This window comes from Vicia villosa, linkage group LG5, assembly GCF_029867415.1.
Source record: "Vicia villosa cultivar HV-30 ecotype Madison, WI linkage group LG5, Vvil1.0, whole genome shotgun sequence".
NCBI lineage: Eukaryota > Viridiplantae > Streptophyta > Magnoliopsida > Fabales > Fabaceae > Vicia > Vicia villosa.
In genome coordinates, this window is record NC_081184.1 from 139568792 (window position 1) to 139583399 (window position 14608).

General features: G+C 30.4%; 1 protein-coding gene across 1 annotated transcript; it reads left to right on the top strand.

Moving 5' to 3' along the window:
* The first annotated feature begins 6297 nt into the window (after positions 1-6297).
* Positions 6298-7211, top strand: LOC131607535 (uncharacterized). The gene is made up of 2 exons (XM_058879529.1): positions 6298-6813; positions 6927-7211. Exons 1-2 carry the CDS (start codon positions 6357-6359, stop codon positions 6980-6982), a joined length of 513 nt encoding a protein of 170 aa, XP_058735512.1. The 5' UTR covers positions 6298-6356; the 3' UTR covers positions 6983-7211.
* The last annotated feature ends 7397 nt before the right edge of the window (positions 7212-14608 follow it).

Genomic DNA, 14608 nt, shown 5'->3' on the forward strand with positions numbered 1-14608 from the left:
ATAAATCACCCTATATAACTTCAAGAAATGCTTAGAAAAGCAAGGCTGGTCTAACTATGTTGCTCTTATTCAAGGAATAGTCTTTCCAAATCTCGTAAAAACCTTTTGGAAGGAAGCCTCTATCAGTAATGACAATCGAAACATCACGGCCAAAATTCATGGCATCCCCTTTATTATCTCTGAAGAATCAATTGTTGAAACAATTGGTTATCTCTCTAACCCATCTGCTATGTCTCCTAATATGTTTAATCAATGGAACACTGCTAATCCTGTCACTAACAGTGTAGCCAGACATATCTTCAACAATGTAGACTTCCTATCTCCTCTAAGACGAGTTTTGTTTAAGTTTTTCCTGTCAAACCTAACTCCCAGGGGACTTTTTCATCATCTTGTGTCAAGTAGAGATCACTTTATGATTCATTGGCTTGAAAATGGTCGACCACTAAAGCTTCCTGCAATCATCTTCCATCAGTTAAGGGATTCCCTTATAGCTTTTAAGTGTGGTCAAAGTTTCCACATTCCTTATGGAAGAATACTATCGGCTCTGTTTGTTTCTGCTGAATTAGTTCAGATTATCTGAAATGCGAAGTTTGAGAAAAATGATGACATTCTCTTGGAAGAAGTGTGCGAACCATTCCATGCTTAGATGTCTGTAGCTTTATCTATTATATTTTTTGTTAAGATATTGTCTGCATTATTCTATAATGAAAATCTATGCTTTGCTTAACGTTTCATGTTCTTTACCAAAATGGCTGAATTCTGATAAACAAACATACAAAAGTGAAAACATGGAAATAGATGTTCTAGAATTATAACATGTTCTGATAAAACTGAAATTCTACAATATATTCAAACGTATGTACCATAAGTATTTGTTCAAACTCCCAGAAGACACTTGCATACACAGTTTAAATATCTACCAATTTTCTAATAAAAACAAGCTAAGATTATTCATCTCAGGTAGGGGTGCTCGCGGTGCAGTTTGGGCGGTTTTGACGAAAAAAATCATCCGAACCGCAAGAGAAAAAATAGTGCGGTTTGGTTTGGTTCGGTTGGCTTTTAAAAAAAATCCGAACCAAACCAAACCAAACTAATGCGGTTTGATTCGGCTCGGTTGGTTCGATTTTTTACAAATATTTTATTGAGCCATACATACACATATAGATGACAATATAATTTTGTATTTAGACATTCATACACTATCAAATAACAACAAAACTCGTCATATTTTGACAACAATTTTCCATTTAATATGTAAAAATTAAATTAGACAAAGTGGAATATTAAACATAAAATAATAGCATAAAATAATATAAAAATTATTATAATGAAACAAAAAATTGAAGAGACGAAAGATTAGTGAAGGTGAAAAAGAAAAAAAAAAGTGTTGAGAGATTAGATAAGAAGATGTGCAATAAAAATGAAACTGAAATACAGAACATTTACATAAAAATGAGAAGTTGAAAAAGAAAGAATATAAGAGAGTACAAAGACTATAGAAGAAGAGAGAAGATGTATGTGGCAAAGAAGGTGCGATAATGTTATTAGAGATTTGAGAAGATCAGGACTAAAATTATATGTGTAAGAATGAGAAAATTGTTCGTAATCATAAGGCTAATGTATAATAGGTTTAAGTTTGGGTTGGATGTGAGTTAAGTAAATTTTAGGTTGTAACATAATGCGGTTTGATTCGGTTTGGTTCAGTTTGGTTCGGTTTACAAAATACAAACCGCAAACCGAACCAAACCATGTGGTTTTGTTAAAAAATGACCCAAACTAATCAGAACCAAATGCGGTTTTTTTGCGGTTTCGATTTGGTTTGGTTTGGTTTGCGGTTTTCGATTGGGTTGGTTTGGTTTTGAGCACCCCTAATCTCAGGGGGAGATTGTTAGAACTCAGGCGTGGTTGTATTAGAAACAAATAGGAATACTAAATTCAAGGGGAGCCATAAATCATAAATTAATTCATAAGGTTACCTAACTCATGGGGAGATTATACATCTCAGGGGGAGCCTTATTCCTAAGTCTGATCCCACCCTTTTAAACGTTTTTTAATGATAACAAAAAGGGGAAGAAAAGGAAAAGAAAGATTAGATTTTGATGAATAAATCAGTTGCTTGATTGAACATGAAAAATGAGATGAAGTTTACTTGCTTAATTATTATCCTCTCATAAAATTGTTCCATCAAAATACATGGTTTTTTGTCATCATCAAAAAGGGGGAGATTGTTAGAACAAGATTGAGAATCTATGTTCAGAATCTAGTTTTGATGATAACAAGCATATATTTTGTGAGTAACAATTTTATTACTAATGGTCTCATTTAGTGTGCAGATATTATATTATGCTTATACAGGTTGCATCAGAATCACGGAAACTGAATCAGATATGAAAGAACACATGAAGAATCAAACACTCAGAAGATTAACAAATCCGAGACATCAGTCATCAGATGCTCTGATCCAGAACACATCAAACTGCCAGAGTCAGCAGATCAAGAAACAAACAAGCAAAGATGGAAAACAAGCTTATTCAGAAAGAGCACGCAACATCAGAAGATCACACAAGAAGAAAGATCAGAATTTCTGAAGTTAGAAGTTCTGAAGACACAACGCTATGACATGCAAGATACAAACATTGACAGAAGTTGGCTGTGCAGGATAGTTAGTCACGACGAAGGATCATGCAGTTGTAATCATGATTTGGTTATAGTGGATTAAGACCTCTGTTGAGAGGCAAATCACATGAAGAAGGTGGACTGGAGGTAACCTTATTCAGAAGGTGAACCAGGATAAAAATGAATGTGTCTTTTACTTTCTGCACTATTCGTTTTAACCTAGAACATTCAAGCAAAAGCTTCTCAAAACTGTACTGAGCAAGTCAGAAATTCTGATTACACACAGAAGTTAAAATGAACATCTTATTGGTTATGTAGTTCTACATCTTCATGCTTCCGCAACATCAAAGCATAATCCAATAGATGATTAAACAAAAGAAAGAAAAGACGTTAAAGAAAAAGAAAGGGAATTTTAATTGATAAAGAACACAATTCAATCCCCCCTTTCTTGTGTTTTTCTTCACCTTCAGAAGGATCCTGCATAAATTTACATGAGTGCAAAGCTTTATTTTCTTCTGTATTTCTTTTCAATTGTGGGGTACACCCTGGATTTTTGTGCACCAAGTGTGCATTTGATTTGTAACCTACGGTTCCATACACTTTACTACTGTTATATTGTTGCTCCTGCTGATTTCATGGTTGCTTTGTCATATTATGGCTAAAAAGGGGAAAATTTTGTTATGTGTTTCTTGGCTGCAACTGATGGGGAGAATTTTCCGATTCTCTGAAGTGTTGCTCAGCAGTTGTTGAGGGGGAGTACATGATCTGGATTGGGATGCTATGAAGAGATGTCAGACATGATGTCCTGACATAAATCTGTTTAAGAATTTATTTTTCTCTGTATTGATATGTTTAGTAGTTGCCAACTTTTACTCTGTTTTTATTCCTGTTGTTGATATCTCTGATGATGAGTTTTTTGTTGTTGTGCCTTTGATGCGTGTGTTTGATTTATCTTCAAACCTTAATTGTGGTGTTTCAGTGCAAAAGTGTTTTAGTTTGTTTTAGCCAAAATATGTCAAAGAGGGAGATTGTTATTTCTCTGAAATTATGATTGACATGAATTCTGGTAAAACTAACTTGGTAGAAAGACATTAAAAAAGATGTTTCAACTTGCAGACTCAACATGTCGAATACGATGTTCTGACCAAAAATATAGGACATCTGGTCTGTTACAGTTTACAATTTGGATGTAGTTGTTTATTTACATATGTCCATTTGGATTTACTTTAGTTTTAACAGGTTCAGAATATTCAAGGAATATTTACTATCCTATGTGGCGTTCAAGATTGAGGAATCAGAGATTCTATTTGAATTTAGAAGATTAATTTATTTCTCTAAATATTAAGACACTTTAGGAAACATATGATTAAAGCCCTATTTTTATGTAGAAGTTTCTGCATATTTTTAGCAACTGATTTGCTCCATTTTTGAAGCCCAGATCTAGCTAGACATTGCTTATAAAAAGAAAGTTGTAAACCTAAATAATGTGTGGAACATATACTGTAATTGTGTGACTGTTTTAGGGTTTGTCTTTTGTGAGTCCCTCTAATATCATCTTGATAGAAGAGTAGGACTGTCTCGTTTTTGAGTTATAAGTTATGTTGATCATTCATAAGCTTTTAAGCATTGGGTGATTGTATGTCTTTGAAGTGTGTCTTCTAAAGTATTTGAACTGATAATCACGGTTGTGATTGGAGGGAATTGAAAAGAGTCTCATACCTAGGTGAGTCTTGGGTAGAAGTATAACATGGGTATTCATTAAGTGAGAAGACAATAAATCGGAGGTTGCTTACATAGGACTTTGAATTGATACTATCATAGTGGACTTATCTCTGGCTTGATAGCCTCCAGACTTAGGTGTTGTATACACCGAATTGGGTGTACAAATCTGTGTGTTCATTTACTCTTTAGCACCTTTAAATTGTATTTACCTTGTCTTTGTGTATTGTTCAGATATTAGTGTCTCGACATCTCTTAGGACATCTGATATCTACATACCAGAATTTAAGCAAATATATTTAAACAATGTTTGACCATCTTTATCTATTTAATATTATAACAAAATTTTCATACATAATTAACGTTTTTTTTTATTTTAAAATTTGCAATTCAATGAATTAGCTCAACTTTTAAATAAAAATTAATAAAATTAAATATTTTGAAAATTATTAAGAGAAAAATATAAATAACTATTTAGTGTAAATTTAATTAAAATACATGTGATTATATATTTTTTGTATTTATTTACAAAGGTAAAAAAATCCTCTCTATTAATAATTGAACATTTGACTACAATAGTTTATATTCAAATTTTTGACATTTCATTTATTTATAAAACTAAAATTTTAATCTTTACGCTCTAATATATATATATATATATATATATATATATATATATATATATATATATATATATATATATATATATATATATATATATATATATATATATATATATATATATATATATATATAATAAAAATAAAAATAAAATAAAGACTTTAGGTACAATTTTGCTTAATTGAATTTGAATAATTATAAAAGTGATTAATTTTTTTTAAATCTTGTTATATTATTATATAAGATAACTCGTCTATCTATTAAAAATTAATTGCATAAACTTTTAAAATTTGTCTCGTATCACAAATTTTTTATACTGAAAATAACATTTAAGTAATTAAGTAATGCTTTTTTATTCTTATCTTCTATTACTTTAGGATATTTCACGATATGTGATATTTATTTTTCAACTATCACTAATTAAATCACAATTAAATATTTCATATACTCATGCTCTCTTATTAAAATTTTAAATCTTTCTCACCATTCTTTTCTCACACTTACTCATTTTCATTTAATTTTTTCTCTATTTATTTATTATCACTAAAAATATCAATAATCTATTTTTGTTTTACTTTAATAAGATTTAAATTTTATTTATCTTATGGGTCACTTTCAATACAATATTTATTTTATGGGAAATGCTAACGAGTGTCCCAGGGGCACTGGTTAAGAGTCTAAAAAAGAAATATTTTGTTAAATATACTTGTATTTAATACATTAAAAAAAGAAATAATTAACTTCTTTTAATGATCAAAAATGCATGTTTCATTAAAAAAAGTATATTCAGTGCATTAAAAATTGAATTAATTAATTTATTTAAAAAATATTTTCTTTATATGGAAATTTTAAAGAGTGTCCCTGGGGCACTCGTTAGCATGACCCTTATTTTATTTTAGTCAATCGTTATCTTAATTTGATAGACAAAATTCTTATTTTTAAATATTTTTTTTCTTTTTACGATTATTTTTTAATAATTATTCAATACAATTAAATTTATATGATTATTATTTATTTTACAATTAAATAAATCATTTTAAATTTTACATTTGTATCTAAATAAATTTTTATTTCAAATAATTTATTTATCTCACGATTCAATACGAACAATTATTTTTATTTAAGAAATAATTTTATTTTTAAATGTTAAAATTTTATTTTTTAATGGATATTTAATATACTATAATCAAATAATCATTGTCAAATGCAAGTGCTATGTACCAACTAGTCGTTGATAATTTGCTTCACTGTCTTATATCTGGCACAGCCACCCCCGCTTTACCTTTCCGTGGCATCACATTGCCACGTCACACATTCAATCTCAAAACAATAAATAAAACAAAAACCTCAACAGTAGATACGCTGTTCCTGTTTCCTCCTCGTACTACCATCCAGAAACCATGTCGTCTCGGTCTCTGCTCACTCCTAGATCTCATTTTTCCATTTTCTTTCTTTTCTTTCTTTTCAATCTTTCTCTCACAGCAACAACATCTCAAGAATCTTCCCTCCTTGAGATTCTCCGCAACCATGGCCTCCCAGCAGGTCTCTTTCCTCAGAGTGTGAAATCATTCGAATTAGACCAAATGGGTCGTTTAGAAGTACACTTGGATCGTCCTTGTTTGGCTCAGTACGAAACCACAGTGTTCTTCGATAGTGTTGTTAAAGCCAACCTTAGTTTCGGACAGCTTAAGGTTTTGGAAGGTATGTCTCGTGAAGAGCTTTTCTTGTGGCTACCTGTTAAAGACATCATTGTCACTGATCAAACTTCTGGTCTCATTCTTATTGATATTGGTTTTGCCTATAAACGACTCTCGTTCTCGCGTTTTGATGAACCCCCAATTTGTAGATCTCATCAAGGTATAGTACTTCATTTTCTCTCACTTTTTTAATTGTGGGTTTTAGTTTTAGTTATGTACAATTGAAAAAACACTGATTTTTTGTAATGGGTTTTGTTCTTTGATTGATTGCAGGTCTTTCTTTTCGTATGGGTGGAAGGAAGGGTTTTGGATTTGGAGATCAGAGATGATGAGATTATTCAATTTTGTATGAAAGGGGATGGCTTTACCCTATTCAATTTTGGGGTTTATCTGTATGAGAAACTAAATGTATGTACAAAATGTGCAATTTCTATATAATCATAATGTCATCCAATAATTGCTTAAAATTAATCACCTGATAATCAATTCTCATAGAAGAAATAATGACTATAATTAACAAGAGTTTCAATTTTGTGTAAGGTCCATGTTAATGCTTGAATGTGCTTGTTGCATATTTTAAGATTTTACTCTTAATTGTTCTGCTTATCATGTCTTTAAAGAAGGTGAATCTAAGAAGTCACACACATTTATTAAGAAACTGTGTTTGGAATTTTTGTCATAGCCTGTGTTTGTTTCTGTGTTGAAATTATCCAACACGTGAATTAGTTCACTTTCACAATTACAGCCGTGAAATTATCATAGGGAAGACAATCGGACACGACAAAATCGGTTATGGTGCAGTAAAGGTATCATAGGGAAGACGATCAGACACGACAAAATTGGTTATGATGCAGTAAAGGTTCTGATGCAATAACGGTTCTGATGCGGAGTCTTTTCTAAAGAATGTAATTAGTTTTTTTATTTATAGACTGTTTAGATACGCGGTGGGAAAGTGTCATTTAGATACGCGGTGGGAAAGTGTCAGACACACGTTTCGCCTAGAAGCTAATCTTTATAGCTTCTCATTTACACGGTGAAAGTGCATGTAGACGCTCGGTGGGGTGAAAGAAAAGTTAATCCAAACATGCACTTACATTCTTCCTGTTATGCAAGTTGTACTTATGCATACTTCTTTTATGGATGTAACGCTGATGTCTGGAATTCCGATGCACAAATAATTCATAATTGCCATTATTTTCTTGAATCTCCCTCTCTTTTTCTCAACGATCATCTTAATTCACAGCTTACTTCCATCAGTTTTTTTCCACTTGAAGCTTTTCCTATACAAAATAACCAAACAAATTCAGTAAAGTAGAACACTTGCATAAAACTTGTATCCCTCTTTCTTCACCTCTTTTGCATCAGAACATTTATCTATTTTGTACTCTATTCTTTTCTGACTTTTCTTGTGCTTCCATTTCTTTACTCTACACTAGCAAATGTACTAAAATTCAACAAATGTACTTAGGTGATGCATTGGGAGTCATTTGATTGAAATAAACAACAAAATAACTATTAACAGATTACGAGAGAGAATTATTAGGATTCCCAATTCACTTGAGTTTCCCACATATACATAAACATCATCCTATTTCTAGTTCTTACTACCTTTTTCTCGATTGTGAAGCGAACTTTAAATCAATTTTATTGTGGCCAGTTATAAAAAGTATTAGGAACAAGAAGCAGTAGATAAAAGTGTAAAGTTTAATCTACTTTTAATATAATAAAGTAGAATACATATGAAATCTTATCATTATCCCTCTAATCACCAATTTGAGGGTGATAATCGGGGACATAACGGTAATTGCATCTCTTTTATTATTTTAATTAATAAATAAATATTATAATTATTTAGTAACAGTAATTACACCCCTTAACCAATTAAATTACACAAACCCTAATTATTACTAATTGTTACATTGGAACACGCTTTGTAACCAAATTCACACGGTTTTGTTTTTCCATGCATTGAAAAATACACCAGTTTTAATTTTTAGTCCATTCCAATTCTTTCTCACCAATTATAAAGTAAGGCTGTTTTTCACCTTCCTATACATCTCCAGATCCTTTCAATCTTCCTTCTGTCTTCGGTTTACACATAAGTTCTACATGTTCTTCTTTCTTCTTCTTTCATAATTTCGTCATATTATTCTACGTCATAATATTGATTCTTTGCTTTTTCGTCTCCACCCTTTTGGCCTGAATTTTTCTTCTTTCTTCTGCTTTCATCGTGTTTATGTTTCATCTTTTATATAATTTTTTCTGATGCTTTCATTTATTCGTTTGTGTTTCTGTTAAACGGATAATGAGCCGAAATTTGTTATCGGTTAGAAGATGGAAAAAAACAAGGGTCGAATTTTTACTGACCATAGATTGTTGTTGTTTGTTGTTACGCTTAGATTGAGAGATGAGAGGATTGTTTTTCCATGAGGATAGAAGCAGAGTTGGAAGACCCCGCAGAAAGAGAGAATCGATGAGAAATTATAGTTGAGAGAAAATGTTATTGTTGATTGCTTTTTCCAAATTATGCTTTTTAATTGGTTTGTTAATTGATATTATTTTAATTTAATGTGAACTTTTGCATTTTATTATTGTCATGTTATATTATTGTATTTGTTATATTATTCACGTGATTGATGAAAATGGGATGAAGACATTTTACTTTATTCCATTTTACTATATTATTCTGTGTAAATGAATTTCAATTATAATTTATTATTTATAATAAATTATATTATTCATTGATTATATTATTCATTGATTTGGTTTTATATATTTTAGTTTACAAACAGTAATATGCTTTGTATCATGATTGAGATTGAGATTTACTTTGCACGCGTGTCTTTTTAACTTTTCAAAACTTGCTTATTTCAATAAATTGCTTATTCCAATTAACTTTTCAAAACTGTGAAACTTACCTATGCCAATACATTGATATTCAAAATTGGAATGTTCAATATTGATTTTATATAAAAAATAATTGCTATGGAAATAAATAAAATAATAGAAAAAAAGGAGATTTATGTATTATCTATTTTTAATATCATAAAATAATATACTGTCAAAAATACTTAATTACCCTAACTAAAATTAATTTAAAATAATATTTTGTGCCTCTATGATCATTTTCATTATTATTATTGTATTAATATTGGTAATTGCGTGGCCTATTATAAAACAGGATGTGCAGGCAGCAGTATGGGATTTCTTTGACAATGGCAGGCTCTATAGGGCAGTCAATAGTACCCTAGTGACTATTATCCCCAAAAGCTCCACTGCATGTATGGTAAGAGATTTTAGACCAATTTCATGCTGTTCAGTGCTATACAAGATCATTTCCAAAATTATGACCACTAGACTTGGCAAAGTCCTGAAAGATAATGTTAATGTTGACCAAGCAGCTTTTGTCCCTGGCCAACAAATCAAAGATCATATTCTGCTTGCATATGAACTGTTGAGGGGATATAGTGTCAATGGAGGGGCTCCCAAATGTATGATACAAATGGACCTGCAGAAGGCCTACGATAGTGTTGACTGGCAAGCCTTAGAAGACATCATGACTGAGATGGGATTCCCAAACAGGTTTATCCAGTGGTGTATGCTTATGGTTAAGACTGTCTCCTACAGATACAAAGTGAACTCTATTGTTTCTGAGCATTTACAGGCCCAAAGGGGTCTGAGACAAGGAGACCCCTTGTCACCTCTTCTTTTTGTTCTGGTGATGGAATATCTAAATAGAATCCTTCAGAGACTGGATGCTAATACTCGTTTTCAGTTTCACTCCAAATGCAGGAAATTGAAAATAATCAACCTCAGTTTTGCAGATGATCTATTGATCTTCACGAGAGGTGACACTGCATCTGTCCAACAGGTGATGGCAGCATTTGGAAAGTTCTCTAAGACCACGGGCCTTTATGTTAATCCGTCCAAATGCAAAACGTACTTTGGAAATGTGAGTGAGCAGGTCAAAAGGGAGATTCTGCAGACCACCTCCTTTGCAGAGGGCGTGTTACCTTTTAGATACCTTGGTTTTCCTCTAACTAGCCGGAAGATGTCAGTTCAAAGTTGTCTAATGCTGGTAGAAAAGATTGTGTCCAGGATTAAGCATTGGAGCTCAAGGCTCCTCAGCTTTGCGGGCAGAACTCAGCTGATCAAAAGTGTATTGTTCTCCATCTCTAACTTTTGGGTACAATGCCTCCCGATTCCAAAGAGTGTGATCCATAAGGTTGAAGCGGTTTGCCGATCTTTTCTCTGGGCTGGTACTGATGTAGTCACTCGTAAATCCCCGGTGGCATGGAAGAAGGTATGTAGCTTGAGAAGACAAGGGGGACTGAATGTTTTAGCTCTGCATAACTGGAACAAAGCTTGTTTATTGAAGAATATTTGGAACCTGTCCGGTAAAGCCGATAGCATGTGGATTAGGTGGGTGCATAACTATTACATTAAAGATGAGGACATATTGACTATTCAAAGTAGACAATCAGATTCCTGGATATTGAAGAGTATGCTGAAAGTGCGAGACTGTGTCCGTAATATGCAGGAATGGAATAATATGTTACTCCAAAGTAAGTACGTGACAAGGATCATATATCGTGCGCTTTGTGATCCGGCCCCGGAGGCAAACTGGTGCTACCTTGTGTCCAGCAACCTTGCTAGGCCTCGCGCGATTCACACCTTATGGATGGCGTGCCACAATAGCCTAGCAACGAAAGAACGACTATGCAGATTTGGTTTACTCACAAATAACCTGTGCCGGTTCTGTCATGAAATTGAGACACAAAACCACTTGCTGTTCGCCTGTCATGATATGAGAAAAGTCTGGGAGGATATTCTCAGGTGGCTTGGAATTGCTCACCGACCAGATACATGGGATAGAGAGTTATGTTGGATCAGGTGCGAGTGTGGCAGAAAAGGGACAAAGGCTCGTGTGTTGTTATGTGCTTTTACGGAGACGGTTCACGAGTGTTGGCTTTATAGAAACAAGAGAATTTTTGAGGATGGAGGCACTATACATGAAACTATAACTAAGATTTTAGATGCCCTTGTCTATCGATGCTGGACAAAGGAGAAATATAGGAAGTTTGTTAGCAAATTAATGCTTGAATCTTAAGTTTGTGAATCTTAAGTTCTGGCTGCATAGTGTAATAGGTTTGCTGGGATAGTTGGATCTTAATTGATCAATTGTACTTCATCTCCTTTTGGAAATAAATAAAGGTTATTTTATTCCAAAAATAAAAATATTGGTAATTATTATTTTTTATTATTTTTTCCACTTTAATAATAATATCTTATTATTAGGTTAAGTGTAAATTTTAAATCAAACAGTCATATTTTCTTTATTCTAAAATAAATCCTAATTAATTATTATAGTTTATAAAATGTATCTCTATTATCTAGGTTGACTCAAATCAATGTTCTAAACTTTAGGTGTTCTCCTATAAAAACTTGTTTAGTCTGCAACTTTTCAAATCTATAAAATTATTAGATTTCAAAATATTAAAATTATAACATAATTAATTAATTTAAAAATAGGCTTAAATTATTTATTTCAATCTACTAAAACATTATTACTTTATTAGGTACACGCTTACATGATTGGATAGTTGGATAGTTAGAAATAGTTGAGTTACATTACATGACCAATATGTGTTATTTATATATAATTTAATATTTTATTTGATAATATATTTTATAAATAAAACACACATTTAACAAATATTGTATGATCTAATTGATAAAATAAAAATTAATAATTACATGTGTATTATATAAGTATAGGACATTCTTAATAATATTAAAAATAGTTAGACGTGTTACTACAAATAAATGTTTTATAAATAGAATTACACGATTTACTTCAACATAATTTCATAATTGTGCTTTTGAATTTTTAATTGCAACATATTTTTCATTATTATAACTACTAAATTTATTTAAAATTTATCTCCCAATGTGTGATCCGTACGAACATACACGTGTAAATTAAATCTACTTTTAATATAATAAAGTGGATCTTTTGCCGACAACGTGAAAGTTTTCGGTGGAAGTCGTAGACGACGACAAATTCAGTGGTTGAGGGTGGAAACTGCGTGTTTAGATTTTTGACGATGAAGACGGTTCTGCGTTAACCGGCGTGATTTCTGGTGGCAGGTTAAGGGCGGTGCGAAGATCCAACGGCGGCAATCAGAAAAAGATCCTTTCCTTTATCTTTTTTTTATTTCTTAGATTTCTTCTCTTCTTCCCAGTTTCCAATATACTGAGTTGTTGTTATTTTTTTCTTAGCTACCACTAGAAAACATTACTTTTATAAGTTTTGATAAATTTTTAATCGTATAAATTTTGATAATTAGATTCTTTTATAAAAATTATAATATTCAATAATTTTTTTAATATCTACGGTGTAAAAAAAATATTATATAAGTTTAATTTTTTATTTTTACTTTTATAATGGTAATAATTTTAATATTTATATATTTGATTAATGATTTTCACGATTATTTGTTATTTGGATAAACTTAATGGCTAATGGTTAATACTCAAGTATATGTACACTTGATTATATAATAGATTATAAAATAAAATCAATTTGATATTATATATATGAAAAATCAAATCATTTATGATAATAAATATATTAATTGTAATAAATTTATTGTAATAAATATATTTGTTGTAATAAATTCATTATATTTGTAATAAATATAATAAATATATGGGTTATGGTAAATATATTTATTATAATAAATATATTTATGGTAATTAATTCATTATTTTGTAATAAATTTATGGGTAATGGTAAATGAGACCTAAATAAAGAAAATTTATCTTAAAAAAAATAATAGAATAATCTATTTATGAAATAACTATCTTATTTGTAAAAAAAAAAACTTAAATATATAAGAAAAGAGAGAGTCCATTTTTTTAAAACTTACTCTTTATTATAAAATAACTATCTTATTTGTAAAAAAATTAAGAGAAATGATTATGTAATATAATATTAAATAATTTTTTTAATTATAGTATTCATTTCAATTACATAAATTTTATTTTTTTTCCGAATTCAATTACAAATAAAATATGTCAACTAATAAATTACTAAACAAACCTACAATATAAAATTTCTTAAATTTAAGATAGTATATTTATTTTCAAAGTATAGTATCATGGTTACCTATTATACGTTTTACTAAAAAAAACTATTTTAATAATTTTTTTTATTGCAGACCATTCATTACGGTATTGATAAAACCAAATTTACTATGACCTGCCTCCACAACTTGGGAAACCTTCCAATTCCAAGATGCTTCAGCAATTTTCAATTCAACTGCATCGTGTTATGCTCCAATTTTTTTTATATCCCACCTTGAGAGATAATTTTCCTATTTACAATACTTCATTTCTCTTTCACCGTGGTTCTAGCTTCCTTCAATTGTTATTAAAAAATTGTTATACTCTTGCTTATCAAGCATCCATTCATATATCAACCGATTATTATATGCAAGACAACCACAAATATGCAACACAACCACAGTTAATATGTGTTTCATTTGGCCTATATTTATTCATCCGTGAAATCCTATCAATTTGGAAAGTTTTATAGTCCAATATTAATCATTTAATTTTATTATTTTATCATAATCATTGTTGTTGTTTAATTTTTTTTATTTGAAGTTATATCAATGAAATAAATATTTTTAATATTATTTATTTATTAACAAAATAATTAATTTTTTTGATAAAATATTAATTGTCTTTTTTAATTAGAATATATTTATCTCTACCTTCCATACAGTACCTTGAGATAAATCATTTTTTGGTTATCCAACGATCAATTGGAGACCTAAAAAATTATATAATCAAAATTATAGAATGAATAAAGTTTTATCGTCCAATATAATCATTTAATTTTATTATCTTATTATAATCAATGTTGTTGCTTAATTTTTTTTATTTGA